The 26883-nt window shown below is 51.1% G+C and overlaps 1 protein-coding gene across 1 annotated transcript in view; it reads right to left on the reverse strand.

Annotated features, from left to right (window-relative positions):
• Nucleotides 1-26883, reverse strand: part of SHC3 (SHC adaptor protein 3) — a 98144-nt gene that overhangs the window by 49342 nt on the left and 21919 nt on the right. The window contains exon 2 of the mRNA XM_047097282.1: nt 23331-23401. Within this exon, the coding sequence (XP_046953238.1) occupies nt 23331-23401 (71 nt within the window). The remainder of the gene's footprint in view (nt 1-23330; nt 23402-26883) is intronic.

The raw sequence follows: 26883 nt of genomic DNA on the forward strand, positions 1-26883 counted from the left end.
CTCATAACCCCGACGGTCTCAAGTGTGTGCTTTGCCTCCCACACACGTACACAGTAGGCGCCAATCCCTGCCGGCTGATGGTGACCAAACGTGCAGAAGCAACAGACCCTGTAAGTCCTCATAAAACCCAAGAGGAAACCAGGAATGAGGCTCCTTAACCCCGTGGGCGAGCATCTCACGAAGATGAGCCCTCGGGATTGAGGGGAACGTATGGACGCAAGAGTAATGCCCACCTGCGGCAACACTGAGGCTGATACTCCTTTTGGTTAGAAGAACGAAGCTTAGGGGCGCCTGGGTGGCTCAGTCGGTTGAGCATCTGACTTCGGCTCAGGTCACGATCTCACAGTTCGTGGGTTCGAGCCCCGTGTCAGGCTCTGTGCTGACAGCTCAGAGTCTGGAGCCCGCTTCGGATTCTGTGTGTCTCTCTCTCTCTGCCCCTCCCCTGTTTGCACCTGCCTCTTTCTCTCTCTCTTTCAAAAATTAAAAAATAAAATAAACATTAAAAAAAAATTTTAAAAGAATGAAGTTTAAAGTTGGCTTGAGGTCACAAGGAGTGTCACAGACATCCTTGACAGATGGGGGGGGGCTTGCTTTCGCCTCACAAACACGTTCCCTGATTTCCTCTTCCCTTTAAAATTCCCACTGTTGGTTAGAAAAAGCCTGCTTCCAGCCCACGGCTTCGAGATGCTGATGAGCCGAAGGCAGGACCGACGCATGCCCTGGAACTGCTCACCTAGACAGACACAGTTTCGTAAGGCGGACGAGTCCGCATGCGGTCGGGGTGGGGCCAGAGGGCGTCACTGCCTTCAGGGCGCCACACGCTGCTTTGCCAGTAAGACCTTGTGGATCCGGGCACGCACGGAGGTTCACAGGGGGTGGCTAGGGCACACACGTGAATGCTGCCCCCGCTGCTGAGCTCTGTGTGAGGCACTGTCTCGTGGTCTCTGAGGACCCAGTGGCACCATCCGTGAACCCACAGAGCGTCTTAACGTTCACGGGGTGTGGCTCGGGGCAAACGCACGATAATGATCCATGTTCCCATCCGCAATATTCTAATCAAAGCCACGAAGACGCATCTTCCTTCACAACCGAGAGAGGAGCTTGAACCGATGGAGGCGTAGGAAATGATCCTCAAATTGATTATTCAGCGCACCCCCGAGCAACACAGGTGTGAGTTGCAGGCATCCGCCTGGATGTGGATTTTCTTTTACAAATACAGTACAGTCCCGTAAATGTATTTCCTCTTCCTTCTGATCGTCTTAATGCCGTTTTCTTATCTCTAGCTTACTTTTTTTTTTAATTTTTTTTTAACGTTTATTTTTGAGACAGGGAGAGACAGCATGAATGGGGGAGGGTCAGAGAGAGAGGGAGACACAGAATCTGAAACAGGCTCCAGGCTCTGAGCTGTCAGCACAGAGCCCGACGCGGGGCTCGAACTCACGGACCGTGAGATCATGACCTGAGCCGAAGTAGGATGCTTAACCGACTGAGCCACCCAGGCGCCCCTCTAGCTTACTTTGTTGTAAGAACATAGCACATCATACACGTGACGTAAAATGCATGTTAGTTAACTGTTTCTGTTTTCAGTGAGGCTTCAGGTCAACAGACCACGAGTAGGGAAGTTTTTGAGAAGTCAAAGTTACACATGGACTTTTGAGTCCGCGCGGGTCAGTGGCCCTAATCCCGCGCGCTGTTCAAGGGTGAACCGTAAATGCGTAATTACATACGTGCACGTATATACACGTATACACATACAGACGGCGTCAGAGACAGAGAGAGCAGAGAACTGTAGACTCCCGGCGGCTAATTCTGGCTCCAGACATGACACACACTCACATTGACCATAATCAGATTCATTTACAGACATATGGTCCCTAGAAACATATGGTCCCTAGAAAACGATAGGAAAATAAATAGATCCGTGTGTAAGCACCAGCTACTGGAAAGCCCACTCTCGGACGTGTATTAACGGTATTATCCTTAGTCTTATCTGCCGAGACCGCGTGGAGGGCGGCCGGGGGTCGAGGGTCCTCAACCACCATGGGCCCGCTGTGCACGTGCACACCCCTGCATGCACACGGACACATGTGCACGCATCCGGTGGCCCCAGACATTCTTGCCTGAGGGGCACAAATCCTCAGAAAGTCAACAGTGCAACCAGAAATGAAACGAATGTTCCCGTTTTCCAGTCAAGGAGACTTGGGCACACAAAGTGAAGGAGTTGTCAGCCAGTGCAGAGGCTCTGTCCCCAAAGGAAGGAAATCGTGTCTCCCTGAGTCCTGAGGGAAAAGACCACTATCTCCCAGCACTGGCCCCTCGCATCAGGAGGAAATACGTGCAGATCCCCTGAGGCAAAGCAGAACCGATATGCTGCCCACAGCAAACTCACTCGTGCCTCCCAGCAACTTAGGGGGCCGTCCCAGCCAGCTTCCCTCCTGACCCTGGGGGGCCGTCCCAGCCACCTCCCCGCTCAGGACACCTGGGAGTCAGGACACACCCAGGAGCCCAGGAGTCAGAGGCTGGGAGAGCCAGGCCGCACCCCACGCTCCTGCCTCTTTCGGGGATGCTCCTGGCCGCCAGATTACCGACAAGGACAACTCCAGATTATCACGCAAGCTAACTCTGGAAGATGGGAGACGTGAAATACAAGAAGCCAAAGAAGAAACCCCTAGAAATAAGCACTCCACGGACACCATTGTTCTTTCTCCAAAAATGTGTTTAATATCAGGCAAAGAGTTACAGCGCCATCGGCCAAAAGGACGACGGTCGGGCAAAGCCAGCCCGAGGTGCAAGGTGGGGACAAGAGCGGTGGGGGGTGGGGGGCACGGAGAACGGCAGGATTCGTCGGGCGGCCCTGGCTCCGGGAGGCGCCTGCCCGAGGCCGAGGGAAGGGCCTCTGGGGAGAGCCCATCTGCAAGGCAGGAGAGGAAGGCTGGTCTGACTCTTCCTCATCCAGCACCTTGTGACTCGCTCCCCTCGTGCGGGAGACGCACGCTCTGGAGAATTTACTGGGACGAGACGCGTTTCCCTTTCCTGATGGCACAGTATGTTCACTGCAGACGGGGGGCATCTGCTCTGCTTGGACGGGGCATCGGCTTTCCGTCCACATCCTTCTGCTCCCGTGTACATGTGGAGACGAAGTCCCTCTGATTGACTCTGGTGGGGAGAACGGGCACGAGAGAACGAGGTCAACCTGGGTCAACCTTCAGGGAACATGTCTGGCACTCGCTGGGCGTAAGGTGTCTTGATTTAAGGGGCGGAATCTGAGGGGACCTGGGGGGCGATGCGGCCGGGAGGGCGGCATCCGGACTCACGAAGACGGACTCCGCCGTGTAGGAGGGTGGCTCGCACATGCACACACGCACACGTACACACGTGTCATGGAGAGCCAGCACCCCCAGCAAGGGGGACAGCTGGCCTCTGTCTTCACGCCCCTCGTCTCTCTGAGCCACTCCCCCTCAGATGTCAAAGCCATTCTTCCCATTTGGAAAAAAAATAACGAGGACAAAAGGAATTAAGTTCAGAGAAGGTGTCTGACTCTTCCCAGAATCACACCGTATTAGAGGAGTCAAAATCCGAGTTAGATCCTCCGGGCTCCAAAGCCAAGCTTTGCCACGCGTGGTCTCCTCTAAGACTCATGTAATGCACACGGTGACCCGGGGCCACACTGCCGTCAGCCCCACAAGAGTGAGCAGGCATGCACCCCAGGTCTCATGGGAACGAGGGGTGCCCCCCCACCAGGTCAGCGCAGCACCGGGCATGGCCCCTGTGCCCTGTGTCTTTGTCTCTCATGAGAACGCAGCATGCCGGCCTTGTCCTGGAAAGCTCCCCAAGGACACTGTCATGAACAAGGGCCGGCACCCAGGCTGGTTGCGCCAGGCCAGGAGGGACTCGGACGCGCATCCCATGCACCCATGCACAATGCATAGGCGAGAAGATACATCATTGTCCATCTCGCTCTCCACCCACGGCCACGGCCACGGAGCCAGCACTGGGGCCGGCCCTTCCCTCCCTCGGGCTGGAGGGTGTGCACAGCAACCCAGACCCACGGGCGGCGGGACGGACAAGGAGAAGAGCCAGTCCCGCCGCGTGGGCCCAGAGCTGATGAGAGAGGGTGACACCAGTCACATGGAGTGAGGAGGAGGCAGGTCCACGTCCAGGCCTTGTGACATGGCGAAGGCCCGGAGAAAGACAGGATCTCCGCTCAGGTGCAGGGCCAGAGGGGGACGCCCTTTGTTCCTAAGCACAAGCTGACGCCCTGGTATTCCAGGGGCACAGCGGACAGAGGGTGACCCAGAGCATGACCCAGGAGCCAGGAAAACAGGCCAGAAGCCGCACGGCTGGTGCCTTAAATCGGGCAGGGGTTATGTTGTTGAAGAGAGGTGAGGGGAAGATGTCTGGGGCAGATACGAGGCTTTGTGACACAGACAGACACGGAAGAGTCTCTCAGGAGCAGCGCGTCAACAGAGAGACGCGGGGTGAAGGGGGATCCCATGCGTGTGGACGCCAAAACCGCGGCCGCAGTGACAAACGAGGCGTGCTCACGTGAAGACAGCAGAAAGCGTCGCTGGAGGACAGAAGCAGGACCCGCACAGGCAGAAACTCGTGCCACGTCCTGGACATAAGGTCGTGGTATCATTAAGTATAATTCTCCCCAAAACAGTCATGATCACCTCGATCATAACTGCAATCCTGATGAGATCGTTCTGTGATGAACGCTACGATGTCAGAACACAGAAGAAAGTTCGAAAATGATGAAGAATTCTTTTTAGTCGACAAGAGAGCACAGCAAAGGGTGGCGGGTCCCACCAGGGTGGATGTGTCTACGGATCAGAACCGCACACGTATCGGTGTCCAGGAGCACATCCAACTGTCCAAGGGAATTGAGGGGACGAGACAGAGGCATCTCGAGTCCACGGGGGGAATCCGGGCTGGGCACAGTGGCTATCTTGTCACAGGTGGCATGAAAATCCAAATGTGAAAAGTAAATACAAATACTAGAAGATCATCGGCGTAATCCCCCCACGAGGGAGATGTTCAAGACAGGAACACGAGCCTTGATGAGCACACTGTAATTTAAAAGTTTCACTGTGGGGCGCCTGGGTGGCGCAGTCGGTTAAGCGTCCGACTTCAGCCAGGTCACGATCTCGCGGTCCGTGAGTTCGAGCCCCGCGTCAGGCTCTGGGCTGATGGCTCAGAGCCTGGAGCCTGTTTCCGATCCTGTGTCTCCCTCTCTCTCTGCCCCTCCCCCGTTCATGCTCTGTCTCTCTCTGTCCCAAAAATAAATAAACGTTGAAAAAAAAAATTTAAAAAAAAAAAATAAAAAAAAAATAAAAGTTTCACTGTAATGCAAACTATTTCCAGCACACGCCCAGCGTGCAAAACACTGCCACGAATTACTAAGAAAACGGAGGGGAGCCCAGCAGAAAAGTGGACGAGGGATGTCAACAGGGAATTCACTACAAAGGACTCCAAGCCGGCACGTAGGTAAGAAGGACACGTTTCCGGCACGTGAAACCCTCAAAGTCCAGCAACAGCAACGGCGTCTGACCGTAAACCTGGTTAAAATGAACGATGTTAAAGGGGCAACGGAGCCACAACCAGGGCTTATCGCATGTCCGCTAAGTGGTCCCGCTGTACCACTGTGAGGGCATTAATCTCCCAGCGTGGAGTCCGAACGATCTCCATTTTGCGGGTGAGAACCTAAGACCAGAGAGGTTAGGAGGCCTGCCTGAGGCCGCACAGCTGGGAGAGGGAGGTGGACCCAGCCTGCCGCACGAGCCGGACACCTGGCCCAAGTCAGCTGCAAACCCCCCACCCCCGCCCCCCCGCCACTGCGAGAGCAGGTGTGAGCTCCGGCAGGCGGCTGGGGATAAAACACTGATGGCCACGGGACCCAGCGATTCCGTCTCTGGGTATGCACGCCGGAGGACTAAAAACAGCGTCTCGAACAGGTGTTTGCACACCCGTGTTCACAGCAGCCTGACTCACAACAGCCAAACAGCGGGCCCAGTGCCCACTGACCGGGCGGATGGGTAAAGCAAATGTGGCCCATCCATCCAGGGAAACACCACTCAGCCTTGGCAAGGCAGGGAAGTCTGACGCCTGCTCCAACATGGATGAACCTTGAGGACATTGTGCTGAAGGAAATAAGCTAGTCACAAAAAGACAAATACGCTTGGCCCTTGAACAACCCAGGGGTTAGGGGTGCTGACCCCCCACAGCTGAAAATCCATGTATAACCTCTGATTCCCCAAAATCGTAACCAGTAACAGCCCAGTGTTGACCAGAAGGCTTACTGATCACGTCAACGGTGGATTAACACGTATGTGATATCCCGCCTGCATTCTCTCTACAAAGTAAGCCAGAGGAAAGAAAATGTTAAAATCATAAGGCAGAGAGAGTACATTTAAGCGCTGGACTGGATTCATCGAAAAAAATCCACGTCTAAGCAAACCCGTGCGGCTCAAACCGATGTCGTTCAAGAGTCACTCCACTTCCACGCGGTGCCTGGAGTCATCAAATTCACAGGCACGGAACGTGGGTGGAGGGCGCCGGGGGCTGGGGAGGAGGCCTGGGGGGTTGGTTTTTACGGGGACAGGGTTTCGGTGTGGAGGAGACGGGTGGTGGGGATGGCGGCACAACACTGAGACCACACCTAATGCCACTAACCTGTGCACTTAAAAATGATTCAAGTGGTAAAATTTAAAAACAATTAATGTTTATTGTTGAGAGCCAGAGAAAGAGAGAGACAGAACACGAGCAGGGGAGGGGCAGAGAGAGAGGGAGACACAGAACCCGAAGCAGGCTCCAGGCTCCGAGCCATCAGCACAGAGCCCGACGCGGGGCTCGAACCCATGGACTGTGAGATCATGACCTGAGCCAAAGTCGGACGCTCAACTGACTAAGCCACCCGGGTGCCCCAAAGTGGAAAAAATTTTAAAGCAGCAATTAAGGAGAAGCCAGAAACCAACCACCGTGGACCATGTGCTGTGCTCGTGGGGTCGGGGCCTCGGCAGGGGCTCCCAACCACGGCCCGACCACCGGGCCCACGCAGCCCCCTGAGATTCACACGAATTTTAACGTCTTCCTCCATTCTGAGCGTAATTAAATCTTCAGTATTTCCTGTCAAACGCATCATCATTTTCCGACGCACTTTTAGGCCCATAATGATAGAATCCCTGGCTCAGACTATAAATAATTGAGCTGAGGCCCTTACAGACGTGCTAACAGCTTCCGTGGGACGTCCTTCAGCACATCCTGTGCTCCGCTGCTATTAAAAGGCTCTGTGGGCGTCTGGCCACATGTCGGAAAGCGCTGCCTCACATGTAAACAAACCACAGCTAAGGAATAATAAATAACATATATTTAGGCACGTATGTCTCAGAGGGTCAGGTCCTACCCCACTCCACGCGCTAACGTCGAATACGGAGGGAGGACAGTCGCACTCAGATGAAACAAGAATGTCGCCAAACAGCCAAAATGGTGCCCACTGATGAGCGGGCGTAAGATGACTCTTGATTCCCCGAGAACCGACACCGTGTTACTTGCCTGTGTCCCAGACTCGGCGAGCCGGGGGGAGACCAGGACTCTGGCCCCAGCCTACCCACCCCTAAGCAAGGTCTGTGCTGGACTCGATTCCCCCGGATGTGAAGGGCCAAGTTCACCCCCATCACTGGACGGGGCATGCCGTCTGGAGATCGCATGTGCACCCGGCATAAAATTGAATTAGTACGTGAGCCTGATCACTTACTCTACCTCCGAGGGTATGGGGGACACGAAACCGCACACAGTGTGCTCGCAAAGTTGTGGAAGAAAACTCACCCGTCCGTTTTTCTGGTACTTTTGTTTTCGAAACTTTCTCTAGTGGACGGGCACGTGCCATGTTCATAATGAAACAGAATTGAGGCTGGGGGCATGAAGGTTAGCGGAGTGTGGCGGTTTTAACCCGGGACGCTGGGAAAAGTCTGAGGGCTCTCAGTCGTCCGACTGTTGGGGCACATCTAGTGGGGGGGAGGTCAGGGGTGCTGCGGGATGTCCTAAAATGCCCAGAAGAGCCCCCACAACAAGGCATGACCCGGCCCCAGATGTCAGTGATGCCGAGGCCGGGGAAGCCCTGGTCTGGAGTCTATTTTTCATCTCCTGTCCAGGCCCCTGGCCCGCCATGCTGGGCTCCCACGCCATCGGCACGAATAGGAACCGTCCACGGATGCTCCGTTCACACAAGAGAAGGGCGTCCCTGGAAGGTAGGCTCAGCGTTAAAATCGCTGACGGGAACAAGCTGTAGGGACAGTCCCCCCTTTGCTGTCACCTCCCTGTCCTGCAGGTCCCAGGGCTGTGGACAGAGTGCGGGTGGGACAGGGGTCTGGCGGTCACCTGTGCGAGGCTGACACCGCCAGAGCCGGGGCCTGAGAAGGGGAAGAGGCTTTGCTGAAGCAGAGGAGAGTGCCAGGAGGGAGCCGCACAGGGCCACAGCCCCCCCGGGGCAAGTGCCCGTGGGACAGGCAGAGGCAGAAGCTCCACCAGAGCGTGCACCGCAGGGACCCTGCGTCCTGGGGAGGTGTCCCAGAACCAGGACACCCGCCCACCCCTCCGGGTACCAGCGGGCAGCCCAGGGAGCAGGGTTCACTGCCTTAAAAGAACACCAGCCATAAACCACATCCTCTGAAGGAGGCAGGGTCAGACCCACTGCTCGCCTACACGTCTCTCTTACCTGATATTTTGGTGTGCTTAAATAGATTATAACAACTTATAGACTGGCCACTAGAATTTGCTCTCCAGCACTTAAAGTCTGTACTTCAAAAGGAGTTATAAATTGCCGATCTCGAAATTATCCAAGTCTTCATAAGCAGTAAACAAAAACTTGAAGATAAAGGCCACTACGCCACCACATTATCCTCAAAGAAAGCGGCGTTTTCTAAGATAAATGACTTTCAACGTGCTCAGCACACACAACCGTGCTAATTTTCATAGAAAAGGCCCTGGGGGCAGAAAGGAAGGAGAAGTGCTTTAAAATCACCTTTTCCACACAGTTTGTCTCACTAATCACATCCTCTGGGCCACCACTATTAACCATTTGCTTTTCCTGATGTTCCATCCTCAGCCATTTCCCTCGACTCCTGAAAATTTAAGATTTTGACGAGTATTATTTGACTACCTACTGTGCTGGGCTCTGAGATTCTGGAGGGCCCTTCTGGGATGCCCCGTGGCCTTGATGGGCTCTGAGAACTCCTCACCCGGAACTCATCAAGGCAACTCAGACTGTGCATTTAGAAGGCCATGTGGCCCCATCTCCCTGCCCCGCCGCATTTAGACACTTTAGACTTTGTTCTTTCCCAATAATGACCAACAATGTGAATAGATTTTGATGAGGGGGAAATGCTTATGATTCTAAGGGAGGATCCGTGAACACAACCTTTTGTGTACAGTCTGAACATTATTATATCAAGCCTGCATGTAAAAAATACACCTTCATTGGGGCGCCTGGGTGGCGCAGTCGGTTAAGCGTCCGACTTCAGCCAGGTCACGATCTCGCGGTCCGTGAGTTCGAGCCCCACGTCGGGCTCTGGGCTGATGGCTCGGAGCCTGGAGCCTGTTTCCGATTCTGTGTCTCCCTCTCTCTCTGCCCCTCCCCCGTTCATGCTCTGTCTCTCTCTGTCCCAAAAAAAATAAATAAACGTTGAAAAAAAATTAAAAAAAAAATACACCTTCACTAAGTCATCAAAACTGACATCGCTATGGCGACAAAGTGACCTCACACGCCTACTAACGCGCACTGAGAAGGACACAATTTCTATTGTTTACTGCCAGAAACACATAAGCTAAGAGAAACAGTTAAAATTAAGGCAAATTCTACAAAATACCTGGTGTGTACTTCCAATAAATGTCCAGAGAGACAAAGAAAGGCTGGGCAGTCGATGCAGTGGAAGGGAGCCCAGAGCCGCGACAACCACATACAGTGCGTGGTCCTGGCTGCAGCATTACCCTGATACCAAAGCCAGACAAGGACACCACAAGAAAATTATAGGCCAACACCCCTGGTGAACAGATGCAAAAATCGTCAACAAGACAGCAGCAAATCAAACTGAACAGTACATTAAAAGGATCATTCACCATCATCAAATGGGATTTAGTCCAGGGATGCAAGGACGGTCTGCAAATCAAGGGACATGATACACCACAATTTACAAAATGAAGGATGAAAACCACACGATCACCTCAGTTGATTCAGAAGAAGCATTTGACAGAATTCAACATCCACTCGGGATAAAAACTCTCAGCAAACTGGGTATACCGGGACTGTATTTCAGCCTCATAAAGATCATGTAGGACGAGCCCTATATTACACCCGACAGGGAAACAGTGTGAGCTTTTTCCCTGAGATCAGGAGCAAGACAAGGATGTCCACTCTCTCCACTTTTATTCAACATAGCATTGCTTTTCCAGAATTATTTTGGCTATTCTAGCTCTTGACTGCTATATACATTGAAGAACTAGCTTATTGATTTCTACAAAAAGCTCAATGGGACTTTGATTAGAATTGTATTACATCGCTAGATAATTTTTAAAGATTTTTATGTTTTAACAATGCAGTTTTCTAACCCATGAATGTAGTCTATAACTCCATTTATTTAGATCCTTCTCTCATCAATGTTTACTATTTTGTTGCATATAAGTCTAGGATGTGCTTTGTTGAAATTAACACTAATTCATGTTTTTGTGCTATTGTATATGGTCCATTCAAATCTCCATTTTTCAGTTAATTTCTGCAACCTTGCTAAACTCCCTTATTAGTTCTAGAAGCTTTTATATAGTTTCTTCAGGATTTTCTGTGTAGATGACTGTGTCATATGCAAATAGAGATTGTTTCATTTTTCCCTGCCCGATTTGTATGCCTCTTACATTTTTCTTGTCTTATCATACTAAGATCTCTAGTACAGTGTTAAATAAAAGCTGCTAACTATGAGGTTGCCTGCAGGGTTTTGTGGATGTCCTGCCATCAGGTTAAGGGAGAATCCTTCTATTCCCAGTGTGTTGAGAGTTTTTATCATAAATGTATGTTGAATTCTTGCAAAATCTTTTCTTTACATATTGAGATTTTCATATTTTTTTCTTTTTTAGTCCGCTGATACGGGAAATTACATTGTTTAAATTTTTAATGTTGAGCCAACTTTCCAATCTCTGGATAACCCTTCCAGTATATGTTGTATTATTTTTTGATAAATTGCCGGATCCAACTTGCTACCATATCGTTAGGGTTCTGTGTCTAAGTTCACAAGGTTTTGGGTTTTTTTCTTTTAATGCTTTGTCTGGTTTTGGTACCCAGATAATGCTGGCCCCCTAAAACAAACTGGGAAATGTTCCTTTCTGTTTTCCGGAAAAGATCGTGAAGAATAAATCTTATTTCTTCCTAAGTGTTTGGTAGAATCTATCAGTTGGTACCATGTGGCTTTAGAGTTTTCTCCATGGGAAGATTTGTTTGTTTGTTTTTACTATGGATTTTATTTCTTTAACAGATATAGGCCAATTCAGATTATCTATTTTTTTTTCTTTAAGCCACTCTGGTAGTTTTATCTTTCAAGGAATTTGTCCATTTCATCTAAATTATTCAATCTATTGGCATAAAGTTGTTCATAATATTTCCTTATTATCCTTGCAGTGTCTGTGGTATCTGTGGTAATGTCCCCTCATTCATTCCTGCTCTTGGTAGTCTGAATTTTCTCTCTCTTCATGATTGACCTAATAGTTTACCAACGTTAGTGTTTTTTCCTGAAAAAAAACCTACCTTTTGGTTTCAAATATTTTCTCTAATCTTTTTCTGATTCCAATTCCATTGACTTTCAATGCTCTTGAAATGGCCTAAAGAACAATAAAACTTAGAGAAAACACAGCAATGATTCTGAGCCAAGAAATGGTTCACTATATTCAGACTCCGAACTGGAAAAGAGTTTCAGGGATACCTTTTTCACATTGCTTATATTTTCCTTTTAACAGATGTACAAGTGTTATAATGATATAAATCTGTGCCTGCAAACACCCGAATTGATTCTAAGTGATATTAAAGCATTGTGTTATATTTTAACAGGTGGTGCTTTTCTTTTAATGGTTATAAAATAATTAGTTGGGGTTTTTTTTTAATAGGAGATGGTATTTTATAGTAGATGAAATGTGGTGTCTTCAAGACTTCCAGTGAGGAATGAGCCTGTAGAGCAATTCACACAATGTGGTCCTATAGCTCAGGGCACACATGGACACTTCTTTGGCTGAATGTTTGGCCTTGAGGCACGGACAGCGGGCCAGGAGAGTGAGGCGGTACGCAGGTCGGCGTGGCTGTGCAAAGGAAGATAGGGTGTCATGAGGAATAGATTTAGAAAGGTATGCTGAGGCAGGTCAAGTAGAACACTGGCTGCTAAATTAAGAATTTTCCATTGTATTCTGCAAGTAATGGATAAGTAGGGAGTAATATGTCTCAGGCACACTAACCCATGAGCCGGTGCCCAGGGAATTGAAGGAGAGAGCAGAAGGAAGGAAAGTACTCAAGGGGCTGCCCAGGGAGAGCCAACAAGCCCCAGCGGTTGAACAAGGGAGAAGATGAGGCAGGACAGTCCCGGTTTCTACTCGGGGAGAAGGTGTGGGTGGTCGTTACAAGCATCCAGGAGATGTGAGCTGGCCCGACAGTGGTGTTGGAGGTGAGGTGGTGGGAGGTGAGAACAGGAGGCAGAGATACGATGCTCGGGATCTGGCAACTGACTGAGCAGCTGTGTCCAGGAAGACATACCAGTACAGGGCCGGACTCAGAAGAAGATTCAGAGGTGCGGACACAGATCTGCGGCTTATGCGCCCGGAAGTGTCACGTAAACCAATGAGATGACCAACACGGACAAAACATCACGGACACGAAAATGTCGAAATCCACGAACATGTCTCGAGCTCTCCCACGCACTAGACAGCATGTTAAGTGCTTTTGAGATATTAACTCGATCATCGCTCGACCCTGTCAGGAGGAACCATAATGATTCCCATGCTAAAGACGGAGACACAGAGACACAGAGAATTTAAGTCACTTGCACAACCACACAGCTGGAACGTGGTTCAGCACACACAGAAGCCCAGATCACCTGACTCTAGAACCTGTAACATTTGACCGATGTCTGCAAAGGCAAGGAGGTCCTTACGGGATGATACAGTTGGGGGGCAAGTGAACTCAGAGAAAGAGACAGAAAAGGAGCAACCAGAGAGGTGCGTCCTGACACAAATGTGCTTCTGGCATGGGGATTATAAATACACACCATGCCAGATGGTCCTTAAGGAGAGTATGGAGTGAATGCCACGTATTCATCTCGTGGATTCTATTTAAACCATTGTGAGCCACCGAGTCAACTATGCTCTCCATTTTTAAAATTTCTGGATGAGTGGGATCACTTGAAAAAAAAAATGGACTCATTTTCAAAGCGGTGGTTTCATAGATGGGAGTTGCAAACAGTTCAGAAGTTAAAGATAAAATCTGGAGCACCGCGTCTCCAAGGGTGGTACCTGGGCCGGGTCAGAAGCTTCTCCTGAAGACTTGTTGCAAATGCAAATTCTCAGCTCCCACTCCAGACCCACCGAATCAGAAACTCTGGGGGCGGGTCCCAGCCGTCTGCTGTCACAAGCTGTCCGCATGACTCTGAAGTGTCAAAGTTTGAGAACCACTGCTCTAGAAAATCAGACGATCTGTTCACGTGCATCAAATCTCTGGAGTCCCCGCCCCAGGTCAGAGCGCTGACAGAGCACAGATCAGCCCTGTGGCCCCTCTGTGCCCAGCCTTCTGGGTTCTGAAAGGAATCCAGACTTTGGGGGAGCCCAGGTCAGGTTGGGGGGGGGTCCTGTCCTTCTGGTGCAAAATGGCAGAGAAAACACGAAGAGCTTCCGTGCACGCTGCCTTCATCCAGAGATCTTAGCAGGGTCACCTCGGGGGGTCACCTGGCCTTGCCCCAACCCACCACGGCAGAATCCCACAGGAGGGCATCATGGCATTTAACAAAGTTTCTTCATCCTTAGCCTACAAAGTGAGATGTGTCCTTCCTGAGCAGAAAGTTCCACCAGGAGACAGCTGAATAAGCTGTCAAAGAAGGAGACAGACAGACAGATCCTGAGGCTTTGTGTGGGAGGCTCTGCCCGCTCCTCAGCCCGCTTTGCTGGAACTTGTAGACGCCGTGTCTAACCCCCTCTCTGCATCTCGGTGACAGCCGGGCTTGCCCTTCCTTGCCAACCCTGCACCCTGCGAGAGCCTGGCTCACCTGTGCAGTCCAGGGGCTACCCACGCCCATCCATACCTGCCCAACCCCCACGCCCCACCCAGGAGACTGTCCCTAAGACCATCTCCCCACCCTGGCTCCCACGGACAGGCCCCCGGCTGGATGTTCTCATGCCCATGGGCGGTGACTGCCCTCAGTGGCAGACGGCTGTGTCACTTGCCCCTGTGCTCAGAAAGTTGTAACGACGAGGCCATCCCGACGTGGTGTTAACCAGGCCTTGAAAGGAAAGGGGAGAATGGAGACAGAAGGGCGTCCAGATTTTCCAGGGGGGGAGAAAATGGGAACCAGACTGGTTTACTCGGGTGTTCCGGGCCAGAAGAGAAGGAAGCATTTCCCCGCGACGGCTTGGAGAAAAACATGGCGCCTTCCCCTTCACCGGCCCACCCACCTGGCTCGTCCTTCCTCACCTCCCTCATCCCTGAACCCCGTGCCACCCCACCCCACCGTGCCCCATTCTGTCCCCCACTCACGTCAAGCTGGCTGACTTGGTGAGGGTCTCATCCTTTCTATAAACCACCCGCGTGAAATTTTTTGTGAAGAACGCTTTAATTACATTTCCTCCTATTGTTTGGAGAAATTTAACGGGCAGTTGTGGAAGCACAGGAGACCAGACCCAGGATGAGCAAAAGAAGCAGGACAGGGGCAGAGTCCTCTCGGACCTCGAGGGCCTCACGCAGACCCTGCTCTCGAGTTCCCTCCCCCTGTGGCTGCTCAGACCACTGCTCCACTGTGGTCAGGAAGGGCGTCTGCAGTGAGCCCCCTCCTCCAGCAGGGCCTCCGAGGTTTGCCTGGCTCATGCTTCCCGAAGCCGCACCCCTCCCTCGTCCCCGACGTGGCTACAGCGCCGCTCCAGAGCCCGTCTGACACCCACCGCTCTGGCTCGGGCCTCTGCAGCCGCGTCCCAGCCTGCGAGGTCTTGGTGGCGTGACCTTGCCCATCCTGTTGGCTCACGCCTGTCCGGGAAGCTCACGGCCAGGCTCGGGGCTCCTCAGAAAAGCCCCGCACGTGGCCGTCCCTCCTTCAGATCACTCTGCCGGGTGGCACGAAGTTGCCCACATCCGACTGTGTTCACCTTCTGCATCCACAAAAACGTCAAGGTCGTGTGGTTCCTCGCACCCTACTCGTGTCTACGTCTGTGTTGATCTTCTCTCTCCCCGCAAGAGAAGGCGAGCTCTTACTCCGGGCTTTCTGACCAACATCTCAACGGTGGTCGGATGTACCATGCGATAGACACGTATTCGGTGGCCAAAGGACCAGCGCGCTGAGCCTGGAACACAGTAGGTGCTCCACGCCGGGGTCCTATTCGCGATTATTATTACTACTATCAGCAGCTGGCAAAGCAGGGACACAGAATGAAATACTAGAAATACTGCTCGAGTGAAGGCGATGCCTTCTTACTAAATATTTTACTCTTCTCAGTAACTTACGGTCTTTCTCTTCAGCTGGAAAAAATACCCTGGACCGAACCGGTATTGATCATTAGTAATAGTATCAATCAGCAAATAATATTACAGATTAGGCATTATATTGGTTATTATTATAATATTATTAATTACAATTATATAATTATAATAAAATAAATATGTAATACATAACATGATAAATTTTAACATATACCATACAATATATATGAAATATATATTTATAAGGTATAATCGATATAATTAAATGTTATATTTATTAATATGTATATAATATGCAATTAAATATAATCAAATATCATTTATTAATGTATAATTAAGTTTAAGTTTAACTCAATTAAATTAAATATAATATTAAATTAAATTTAATATCAAATGCTATTAAATATAATTATTAATTATAATTATAAATTATAAATATAATATTAATTATAATTATAATATTAATTAATTAATATATTAATTGACAGACCCCGTCAGGTGTGCTGAGCACAGGCCGGGGCAGCCCCAGAACTCCGTGGGTCCCGTTGCCAAGACCCTCCACACGTCTCCCAGATGGTTCCATTCGCCCCCGTGTGTGAGGATCCCGAGCCCACAGAGGTCATGAGTGGCTGGGAAGTGGTGCTGGGCTGGTGCCCAAGGGTCCCTGGACGCACCCCGTGCACACAGGGTTCTGCCACGAGGGGTTGGGACCAGGACAGCTGCTCAGGCGGGCAGAGACTGAAAGATCTGATTCAGATGGACGGGCCAGGAGCCGTCACCCCACTGCCCCAAGCCTACCCTGGCTCACGGGGTGGTGCCCGTGACCCCGCCATGCCGTCCCGGGGCCCCGAGCCCGGCACAGGCCGCTCCGATGGAGGCTCGTCCGGCATCCTCAGCCAGGCCAGGGTGCCCCCACACTGTGGGCCTCTGTCCTCTGCCCGGGGCGATCCCCGGTTTAACTCAACTTAGCGGGAGGCAGACAGTGGGCAAATGCACCGGTGCCCCATTCCCTCCATGGGAGAACGAGGCCGACCAGTGACGGGGTCTCTGTCAGCGACCCCCTCCTGCTCCCCAACCCAGTCTCCCTAAACACCCTCCAAAATACCTCAGGTCCGCTCAGGGCCCAGAATCAGGCACGAGTGCATGCGGGTCCGGTCAAGGGAACAATCCTGGACACCCTCACCGTGCATGGCCTGTGCCGGCTGTTTCCAGAAGTAACGTCTTTAATGCTCCCCAAGTGAGTGAATCCGTCAGCGTGCATTACGGAAGCAGAGACTGGACACACAAACGAGGCCTGTAGGAAAGTAGACCCCGCCTCCCTTTGCCCCCGGGGCCAGCCTGGCGTCCTAACTGCAGCCAGCCAGCCGGAGGCGGGACCTCAGCTGGGTGCACACGGCCCCCCTGTTCCCTCTCCACTCCGGCTCCGCACCGTGGCGCACACCAGAATCCTGGCAGAGTCCGAAAGACAGAACCCCGTGTGGGGCCGGCGGAAAGGATTTCAGGGGTAACCGCCCACACCCCAGACACCCTCGTGGTCTGACTTCAGAGCCCAGCCTGTGAAAGCAACGGCCTCGGTCCTATGCTTCCTTTGGATCTGCCTTGTAGTCGGGGGAGGAATCCACTGGCTTAAATGTTCCCTCCTCCAGGAAGTCTTCCCAGACTAGCTCAGGCCCTCGGGATGCTCTCCTGAGTTTCTGTGGTACTTCAGCATGCCTGCACCGAACGCCTGCCCGACTGCCTTGTGACTCGGGGCCTCCAATGAGGTGTGGACCTGTGCCTGGCACATCCTCACACGCAGATGCAGACGAAGGAGACACTAGGCACGAGGTTATCCTGGGGGTGGTAAGACTGAGAAGTGACGGACCGCGAGGCAGGAGGACTCAGCTTTACTCCAGAGCCGGGTGTGCGTGCACGCAGGGAGCTGGCATTTTCAAAAAAGACTCCTAAACGGAGAACACGCTAGCTCGCCCCCGCCAGGCCTCACCCCGGGGGTACGGGGCCGCCAGAGGCTCGGCCCGTGAAACACGTTCGGAATGAGTAAATTTAGAATGAAGCAGTCAGGCTAAAGTCACAGAGAGCGGCTGCGCGCTCCCCGCGTAGCAGGGACGGGTGGGCAGACCGTTCACACCGCCGTCTCCTTTCTATTTCTGACAGTCAACCCGCCCCGGGGAAGATCTTTACAGATTTGCTCCTCTTCCGGCCCGCTGAACTGCCGCCGACGTTAGAGGTGTTTACTTTGCGGCGGGAGGGGAGCCCCGCAACACCATAACTGAGTGTCCTCGCTGCAGCGATCGGGCGGCACCAGCCCCCCCCCCCCCCCGTGCCACGTGTAAAGCACGCGTCTTAAATCCACGGATCGGGTGGATGTTCAAAGACAGGACTTTCCGGATTGCTTCCTCTGGGTCTGCAAACTGAGAAATTAACAGAACCAAGCCCTGCCCTCGTGGGGGGGGGGGGGGGCGTGTGGAGCCCCCACCGCTGTTCTCAGATCTGTGCAGAACATGCCTGAGCCCACCGTCCTGTGTCTCCGTCACTGTCCCGGGCAGGGTGATGCAGGCGGACCACTCTGCCAGCCGCTGGGAGCCCCAACGCCTTATCTGCCCTTCTTCCTCGGTGTCCGTCTCTGGCCACAGCAGCTGCCCAGAGCCTGGGCATTGCCCCGAGCCTGGCACGGCCTCTGTAAGCACAGATACCTTGTCAGCAAACGCGGCCTGTCCCCACACCACACAGTACACACTTGCCTCGGTGGCCACGCCACACTGCCGTGTGGGAGGCGTGACGGGAAGGGTTCTGGGGGCCGCCGGTGCAGGTGGGGGGGGCCTCTCGCTTGCAGGACGTCTGACCAGGGCACACGCAGTCTCAGGAAGGCTGCCACACACACGAGAAGAAACGCAGCGGACTGGGGTGGAATGCACACGGATGACGGACCGTGTGGTGGAATTTTGACCTCGGACTTTGTCTTCTTTAAGGGCTCGTAGAAAACCCTGGGAGCCAGCAGTGACCGGAGAGGAGGGAGCATTGCGACTCAGAGAAGGGGGGGTGGACAGAGTCTCAAGGCCACGCCGAGGCTGAAGATGGGCCCCTCCAAGCACAGGACGGGAGAGAGACCACTCTGGAAGCCAGGCCACATCCTCTGCTATCACGAGCCCCCACGATCACAGCGCCACATCCCCGGGCCTCTGTCCCCGGGTTGTCATATCGCCAGTGCGTGCTTGCTAGTTGTTTGCTCAGGCTCAAGACCCTGCAGCCACCAACTAACTGCCCGGCACTTTCAGACCAAGGTCACGCCTTCTGAACACAGTGCCTGCGTGAAACATCAGACAGAAAACACGGCAATGTCACAGCGTTCCCACCGGCGGGCCGATGGCTACTTCCACTTTCACTGCCCTCTGCCCCGTGCTGACAATGTGAACAGGTTGTGGCCACGCGGCAGTGAACCGACCCCGACAGACGGCATCAGCCGTGAACGTCTCCCGAGACCCCACTGATATGCTGGAACAGAACAAAAGGGAAATACCTTCCCGAAAGGCACAGGTTTTGATTTTGATTTTCAGACTAAATAGACTTGGTGCCTTTTTATAGAGATTCTTCCAGGCATGCTGATTCTGGGTGTGTGCACCAGAGGGAATACTGGGGGGCAGGTCACATCCGCAGGGTGGTGCTGGTGGAGCTCTGGGCCTAAGCAGGCTCTTTGGGGTCCACTGAAACTACAACAGCTTTTAAAATGAAAACAAACAGGCCACCTGAGTGGCTCAGTCGGTTAAGCATCCGACTTCGGCTCAGGTCATGATCTCACAGTTCTTGAGTTGGAGCCCCACGTCGGGCTCTGTGCTGACGGCTCAGAGCCTGGAGCCTGCTTCCGATTCTGTGCCTCCTTCTCTCTCTGCCCCTTCCCTGCTCACACTCTGTCTCTCTCTGTCTCTCAAAAGTAAATAACATTAAAAAAATTTTTTTACATAAGCAAAATGAGGAAAACAAACAAAACCCCACGAAACTAGATTCCGTTATTGATGGACTCTCCACAATGAGTTTATGTTAGGACAACGTGCTGAACCTGAGCTCATCCAGAGTGCAGCAAAGTCACACGTGGCTGAGTCCACATGCCTACGTGACCTTTATCTGGGGAGTCCAAGCGGTGCAGGAGGTCAGCCGGGGTCAATGAGACCCAACAACACACGTCAGATGTTTGCATTTGTGGCTGAAGACAGGTCACGTCGCTGAGTGCTCTGGGCTTAAGTGTGTATATATTTATAGCCTTCCGTGTCCTAAAAATGGCTTAAGATGACCCCCAATAATAGGTAAAATTTAACACGATAAATAAGATAAAAATGAGCAGATGAGGAAATCAGAGGAAAGGAGGAAGGACAGGGCCAGTCCAGTGACCAAAGGCACATGGGGAGCTTCCTATCCATGTGCAGGGCGGGCCCGACGGGCAGAGAACACGTTCTCCCCCGTGACCTCCCTGTCTGACATGGTTCGTCCCTCTGTAACACCGTTCAACACCCCCGCCCCCCACGCCGTGACAGGTGGGAGCATCTTGGGTAAGGACGTTTCAGGGAGGCACACGATGTGGTCCCCTCGCGCGGTCATCTGAAGGTCGGGCTCAGGCCAGGCAGGCAACTCGCTGGGACAGTGGGTGCCCACCACCGCTGGCCACCATAACCTCGTTTGGAAACCAGTGGCAGATGAAAACAGAGGTCTCTGATTGACGCCCAGCCGGGGAGCTGGGTCCTCCCTGCTTGGGACCCCCCGCCAACTGTCCACCTCGGTGACACCAACTGGAGACCCTCACTGACGCCCCTCAGGGGCTGTGCGGTACACTTTGTAGGCCCCGCCCACTGGGCACCCGATTTCCCACAACAGCCACTGATGTGGGCATTATGCCTGTATGCCTTTCCACACAAGTGGTAAATGGCAGAGGGGGGCTCCACGTACAGGACAGGACATCCCTCAATGCGGTAGGCAGTCCCCAAGGCTCTGCCCAAAGCGTTAGGGGTACAAGGTGATTAACAGCCACCACTGCAACTCAGAGTCGATGGCAACTTCTGGGATAGTTGTAGAAGTTATCTACCAGTAAGAGGTCGGGAACCCACGGGTGACTCTACCGAAGGCATGACGATCCACCTCAACTCAGACGGAACAGCACAAAACTACACTGACCCCAACAAAAGGACGCGTGGTTTGGCCGCCAGAGCCTCCAAAGACGCTTACATCCAAAACTTGAAACAGTGGAACAGAGGCGTAGTGAGTGGCTGGTTACTTGCTTGAGAAAATTTTGGGGCGCCTGGGTGGCTCAGTCGGTTAAGCATCTGACTGTTGATTTTGTCTCAGGTCGTGATCTTGCCAATTGTGAGATCGAGCCCCACATCGGGCTCCGCACTGACAGCTTGGAGCCTGCTTGGGATCCTCTCTCTCTCTCTCTCTCTTCCCCTCCCCAGCTCATGCTCACACACTCTGTCTCAAAATAAATAAATAAGCTTTATACACACACACACACACACACACACACACACATATATATGTGTGTGTGTGTGCATATATATATAATGTGTATACACACACATATATATGTATATAGACAGACAAATATTTTTTCGTGATGTCTGGGGAGCCTTTGGAAACACAACTTCCTAGAGCCTATTTAATAAAACCTAACCACAACCTCACATTTTCTGGCAACCTTCCGAGACTGCCTTTAGTATTAAGAGAAAACCATGGCGGGAGAGAGCAGTCACTGGCCTGGTGAGCACTCAAAGACCCCAGGGGCCTCAGCAGCTCCAACGTGTGCCCACCTGCAGGACACTGCTGGACATTCCTCTCCGGGAGGCAAAGGCTTCTTTCTGACATCGATTTGTCAGTTTCCTTCAAGGGGTCTCCAGCTATTACCTAAAATAAGGACCGTGTCATGTGATATAAAAGCAAGGCAAGAGGCAGAAAGCATCGTGCAGACAAGCACACGTAGTTTTAAAAAAGCCTGATAAAGCCAAGGCTGTTCTGGTGCAACCAGAATTCACCAAGTTTCCTGAGTCCCAGCACGGCACCCCCCTCAGCCCATTACGCCGCCAGCCTTTGCCAGCGTCTAAATGGAATGGGATCGAGAAAGACACCTACTCGTCCAAATCCACCCATATCTGTTCTGCAGTTTCCTCCCGCAGTGTCCTCACTACCTCCCCCCCAGAGAGTGCCGGGACCCCGATCAAGGGCACACAGGGACTGTTCACCCCCCTCCACCACCCACCGCTGGTCCCCAGGTCTGCGTCCCCACACCGGGAGGCCAGGAAAGACAGCCCATGGCAGCCGTCATGCTGCACGTGCAGAGCTCAATAAATACATCCAGAGAATTTAAACGATACGAAAGCATCTCAGAAGGGGCAGGATCTGTTACAGGAATTCGGCAGAAATAGCCAACAGTTCTCTCTAACGAAACCGCCACCACCACGAGAAGGTGAACAGGCGTGTGTTCCCGTGGCCCAGATGCGGCCAGAGCGCCCTGCCCAGCGTGCCGCCTGCACCTGACACTTGGTGCGTGGGACAGACGGTTCGCTCCGCAAATGCTCCCGCTGGTTTCCGGAATGCTCCCACTGCACGGTACCGCCCCTCTGCCTCGGCAAGGCCCGTAGGCCATCCTGTGCAGATCGATGGACACGATTCTTCCCTGAGTGCAGTTTACAATGCTGCTGTGTCCCCGCCACGCGTGTCTTGAGCCGCTTCAGGAGGGACAGAAACATCCCTTCTTTTGAACACAGATTTCTTCCGTGAGGAAGACATATCATTCCAGTATTTGCCACAATTAAAGCGTGTGCATCATTTACAGCTATTACTACAAATAATTACTTTCTAAAGCTCGAACGTTAGACTTTGGCTTGCTAACCCAAAGATAGACAATACAGTGACTTGACTGCCATAAACATGAGGCATTTTCTGAGGTCACTATTTAGATCAAGTAATTCTACAAATACCAAAGCAAGCTAAGGTCACCCACAGAAATGTGCCATTTCATGAACCCTCCTGACTTTCCAGTTTTCCTCTTCCAGGTGACTCCAAACCAACATGTTTTAAAGGTATAAGCTCTAAAAGGTTACGATTTCATTAAAAACAATGCTTAAATACAGAACTGGCTCTCAGGAAGCTTAGAATCTAGTTGACGGTGGAGGATACATACCCCTGCTCAAAATCGCTGACCCCCTCAAAGAACCAACTGCTTCTTAAACTACTACCGCCATGAATGTTTCTGCCTCCAATCCACGCATTTTATTCCCTGTGTATACAGTTGAAAATTCTCTCCTGACACATTTTTCTCTTTGGAAAGAAATAACACAGTTGAGTACACTTTAAAATACCAAGCTTGTATTAGGGCTTCGTGTGTAAAGGAACAATCACAAGCACCACGCATGTCTGAAGCTTCATTATAAAGAGAGCTTGGAAGGAGCAGGGAGTGTCCCCGAGGGTGCTCATGTCAGAGACATGCATCACAGGTGGGGACGAACACTTGGGAATCCTGAATACCCTCCCTGTCACGGTCACCAGCACTCAAGGGGCAAAGTTTCCCTCGGAAATTTCTAGGCTGCAAACTCTGAAATCATTCCTTTCCAAAGTAAATTCACGGGAGTCCACATTCGAGAGGGCTTACCTGGTAATCTGTGTTCTTGTACTGAAGTCAAGAGACCTCATTGAGCGGAGAACTTCAATGCACCCCAAGTACTGGAAGGGGAAGAAAACGTAAATCATGAGCCCTGGGGACTGAGACGAAGAGACAGTTCTTAACTGTGTAAAGGGCGTTTTGGAAAGCCATATATATTTCCTAGATCTCATTTTATGTACATCATGAGACTTTGTTATCTTCTGTAAAAGCAATAACCCACACCCTTACGAAACTAACCTCAGTGCCTATGTCGGTACTAGACTTGACTCTTCTGAGTTCCATTAGTATTTTCATTTTAGTTAGAGGTACATTTTTAAAAATTTGTGTTGCGTTGTAACATGTACCGTCAACCACACAAGTCTTAAATGCAGAATTCAATTATTGCCGAAACACGTACCTGCGTGTAACCACCGCTCAGAGCCCAACATCCCACCATCGTATTTCTAGCCCTTTACGAGGGCCTAGAGGCTTATCATTTTTAAAGAAGTAATGAAAACGCTATAATACCAACATTTCAACCAATGGTAAACTTCATTATTTAATAAATATACTTTGGGTTCCATGAACAAACTATACATTACCCTCATAGTTGCTTTCTTTTGGCTTACCAGAAAGCCCTCTCCTGCATTATATAACACAAACTTTCAGAAGTTCTAATTTACACATCTAAATTTGTAGCTAAATTTTTAATCAGTTTCACACATGTAAGTGCATGTGTGTATGTAAATATATGGACATAACGAAAGCTGTAGATAAACAACTAGCACGGTAGAGATACAATATTTGTGTTCCAAAGCCCTGGGGAGTTTGAAGGACAGATGTTTTATACCAATGCCTTTAAAATTAGACTTCGCAGGAAGAGACCTCATGGTGTATCACAGAAAAGACTGCATTTGAATTATTCAGAAAACCTGAATTGGAGCCTGACTCTGTCATATCTTGTTATGTAACTCGAAGCGAAACTTTAAAATTCTCTGAGCCTGAGCCTCTGTACCCATAAAATGTAACTACTGTTCCAACCATTGGGTGGCTCTGTGATGTCACCGCCACCACCACATCACACGGTTGTTGGAACACCACCACCACGGTGGTCAGGAGGATACCATGAACAACGTCGTAGAGCCACACGAATCAGACCACCACCAGCACTGCAGAGGCACGTGATTACACTGACCAACATCACAGACCTACCTGTGGACCAGGACCAACACCATGGGACTACGTGACTGTTACCACCACCAAAGCACAGAGTTACACGAATACCACATCCCATCACAGGGCCGCGTGAATACCGCAGTGATGTCCCAAGTTACGTGAGAAGCAGGAACAACACTGCAGGGTTGTGGGAGCACCGCCACTGCTGTTATGGTTGTGTGAACGCCACCGCCACCATGGCAGGGTTATGTGAATATTGCTATCACCATCGCTCAAATGTGTGAAGACCACAACCCACTTTGCTGAGTTGCAGGACTGCCACATCCATCACTGTCACAGCACGGGGACACCACAACAGTGTCCCAGATATCCCAGGGTTATGAGAATACCACCATCAGCAATGTTACAAAGTGAAGTCATTAATATGACCAAAGTGGCAGAACGGTGTCGATAACAACACCACTACCTTTCAAAGATACAGAGTTACACAATTTCACACCCGCAATTGCAGACTCACGGGAAGACCCCATGACCATCATTGCAGATGTGTGACTGTGACAAGAACCACTGCAGATAGCTGAATATCATGCCCACCGTCAAGAGCTATTAAATACCACAACCACCATTGTAGTTATGTGACTACACCACCACCACCACCACCACCACCACCGAGAAATGGGAATACCATGAACACCATCACAGTTATGTGAATACCACCAGCAACATCATGGTGATATATAAGTGCCGTGATCACAAACATCACAGAATTATCTGAATGCCACATCCAGTCTCATAGTTATGTGTTCCTGGGACAAAACTTGCAGAGCTACGTGTATACCAAATCCACCGACATCACAGAGTTACATCAGTACTACGATGATCATCACAGAGTTATATGGATAGCACGCCTGGCTTTGCAGCAGTACATGTATCCCCACACCACCACTGCAGCTATGTAAATACACGACCACCACCACTACAGAATTATGCAAATACCACCAACACCACAAATGCCCCCCCCAAGCACCACTGCAATTATCTGAACACCCCACCAATAGCATCTCAGATTTATGGGAAGGTGATCAAATTTATTGAAGAGGTCTGTGAATACTGTCACCAACATCACAGAGTTATATGACTACAACTAACAGCCTCACAGTTATATGGATACCAGAACCACCATCACAGGGTTATGCGAAGGCCACACCAGCCCTGAAAGATTGTGTGAACACCATGACCACCATTTCTGAGTTACAAGAAGGCCATGATGGACTTTGCAGAGTTACAGGATTAGCACACCCAACACCATCTCAGTGCTTTGTGAAGATCACTACTACTGCCGTGTAGAATTATCTGAATCCCACAGCCACCAAGGCAGAGCTAGGAGAATACTACCACCATGGCCATCACAGAGATACATGAACACCACGACCACTGTCACAGAGCCATGCAAACACTGCCACCACCACTGTTGCGGAGCCTTGTGAATACCATGGCCACCAACCAGGAGGGTTATGTGATTCTCCTAACTAAAGCTGCAGATTTACATGAATATCACTAGCATGATCTCAAAGTGATGTGCTAATGCCAACACCACCATCGTCATAGAGTTATGTAGACACCACGACCAAGTCGCAGGGTTGTCTGAGTTATACCATCACCACTGTCACAAGATGCAATGACTGTCACCATCAACTCCGTGCAGTCGTGCTAATGCCATGACAAGTAAGTGTTGCAGGGTTGTAGGAACACCATGCTGAGCTTCACAGACCATGTGCACATAACCTCCACCACCATCATGGTGGTATGTGAATACCACGACCCACATCACAGAGTCAAAGCAACAACACCAGCAATGTCACAGAGTCACAGAAATGCAAGTACCACAGTTGCAGGTTATGCGCACACGAACACCAGCACCATGAAAGAGCCACGTGGACACCATGACCGGCTTCTAGAGCTATGTGACTAGCTAGCCAAGATGCGGCTAAGGGAAGACTACCAGAAATACGATCATAAAGTTATGTACTACCATGACAACACCACAGGGTTATGGAGACGCCACGACCGACACCACAGTGACATCTGAATGCCATCACCGCCACCCCATTGCAGGTATGGAGTATCATGACCACCACAGCAGGCATATGTGACCACCATGACAAATACCATCACCATGGTAGGAGAACTATATGAACACCACTACCACCAATGTTGAGGTTTTGTGGATACCACCAGTGCGCTGCACTGCACAATTCTGTCAACACCGTGACGAACGTGCATCCCTCCACTAACACAGTTGTGTGGAAACCGCAGTGTCGTCGAATTACGTGAATACCTCCAACACCGTCACAGTTACATATGGACCACAACCAACAATATGGAA

The sequence above is a fragment of the Lynx rufus genome, unplaced genomic scaffold (genome assembly GCF_022079265.1).
Source record: "Lynx rufus isolate CCGP_SWC_20201006 ecotype Redwood Valley unplaced genomic scaffold, mLynRuf1.p SCAF_10, whole genome shotgun sequence".
Classification (NCBI taxonomy): domain Eukaryota; kingdom Metazoa; phylum Chordata; class Mammalia; order Carnivora; family Felidae; genus Lynx; species Lynx rufus.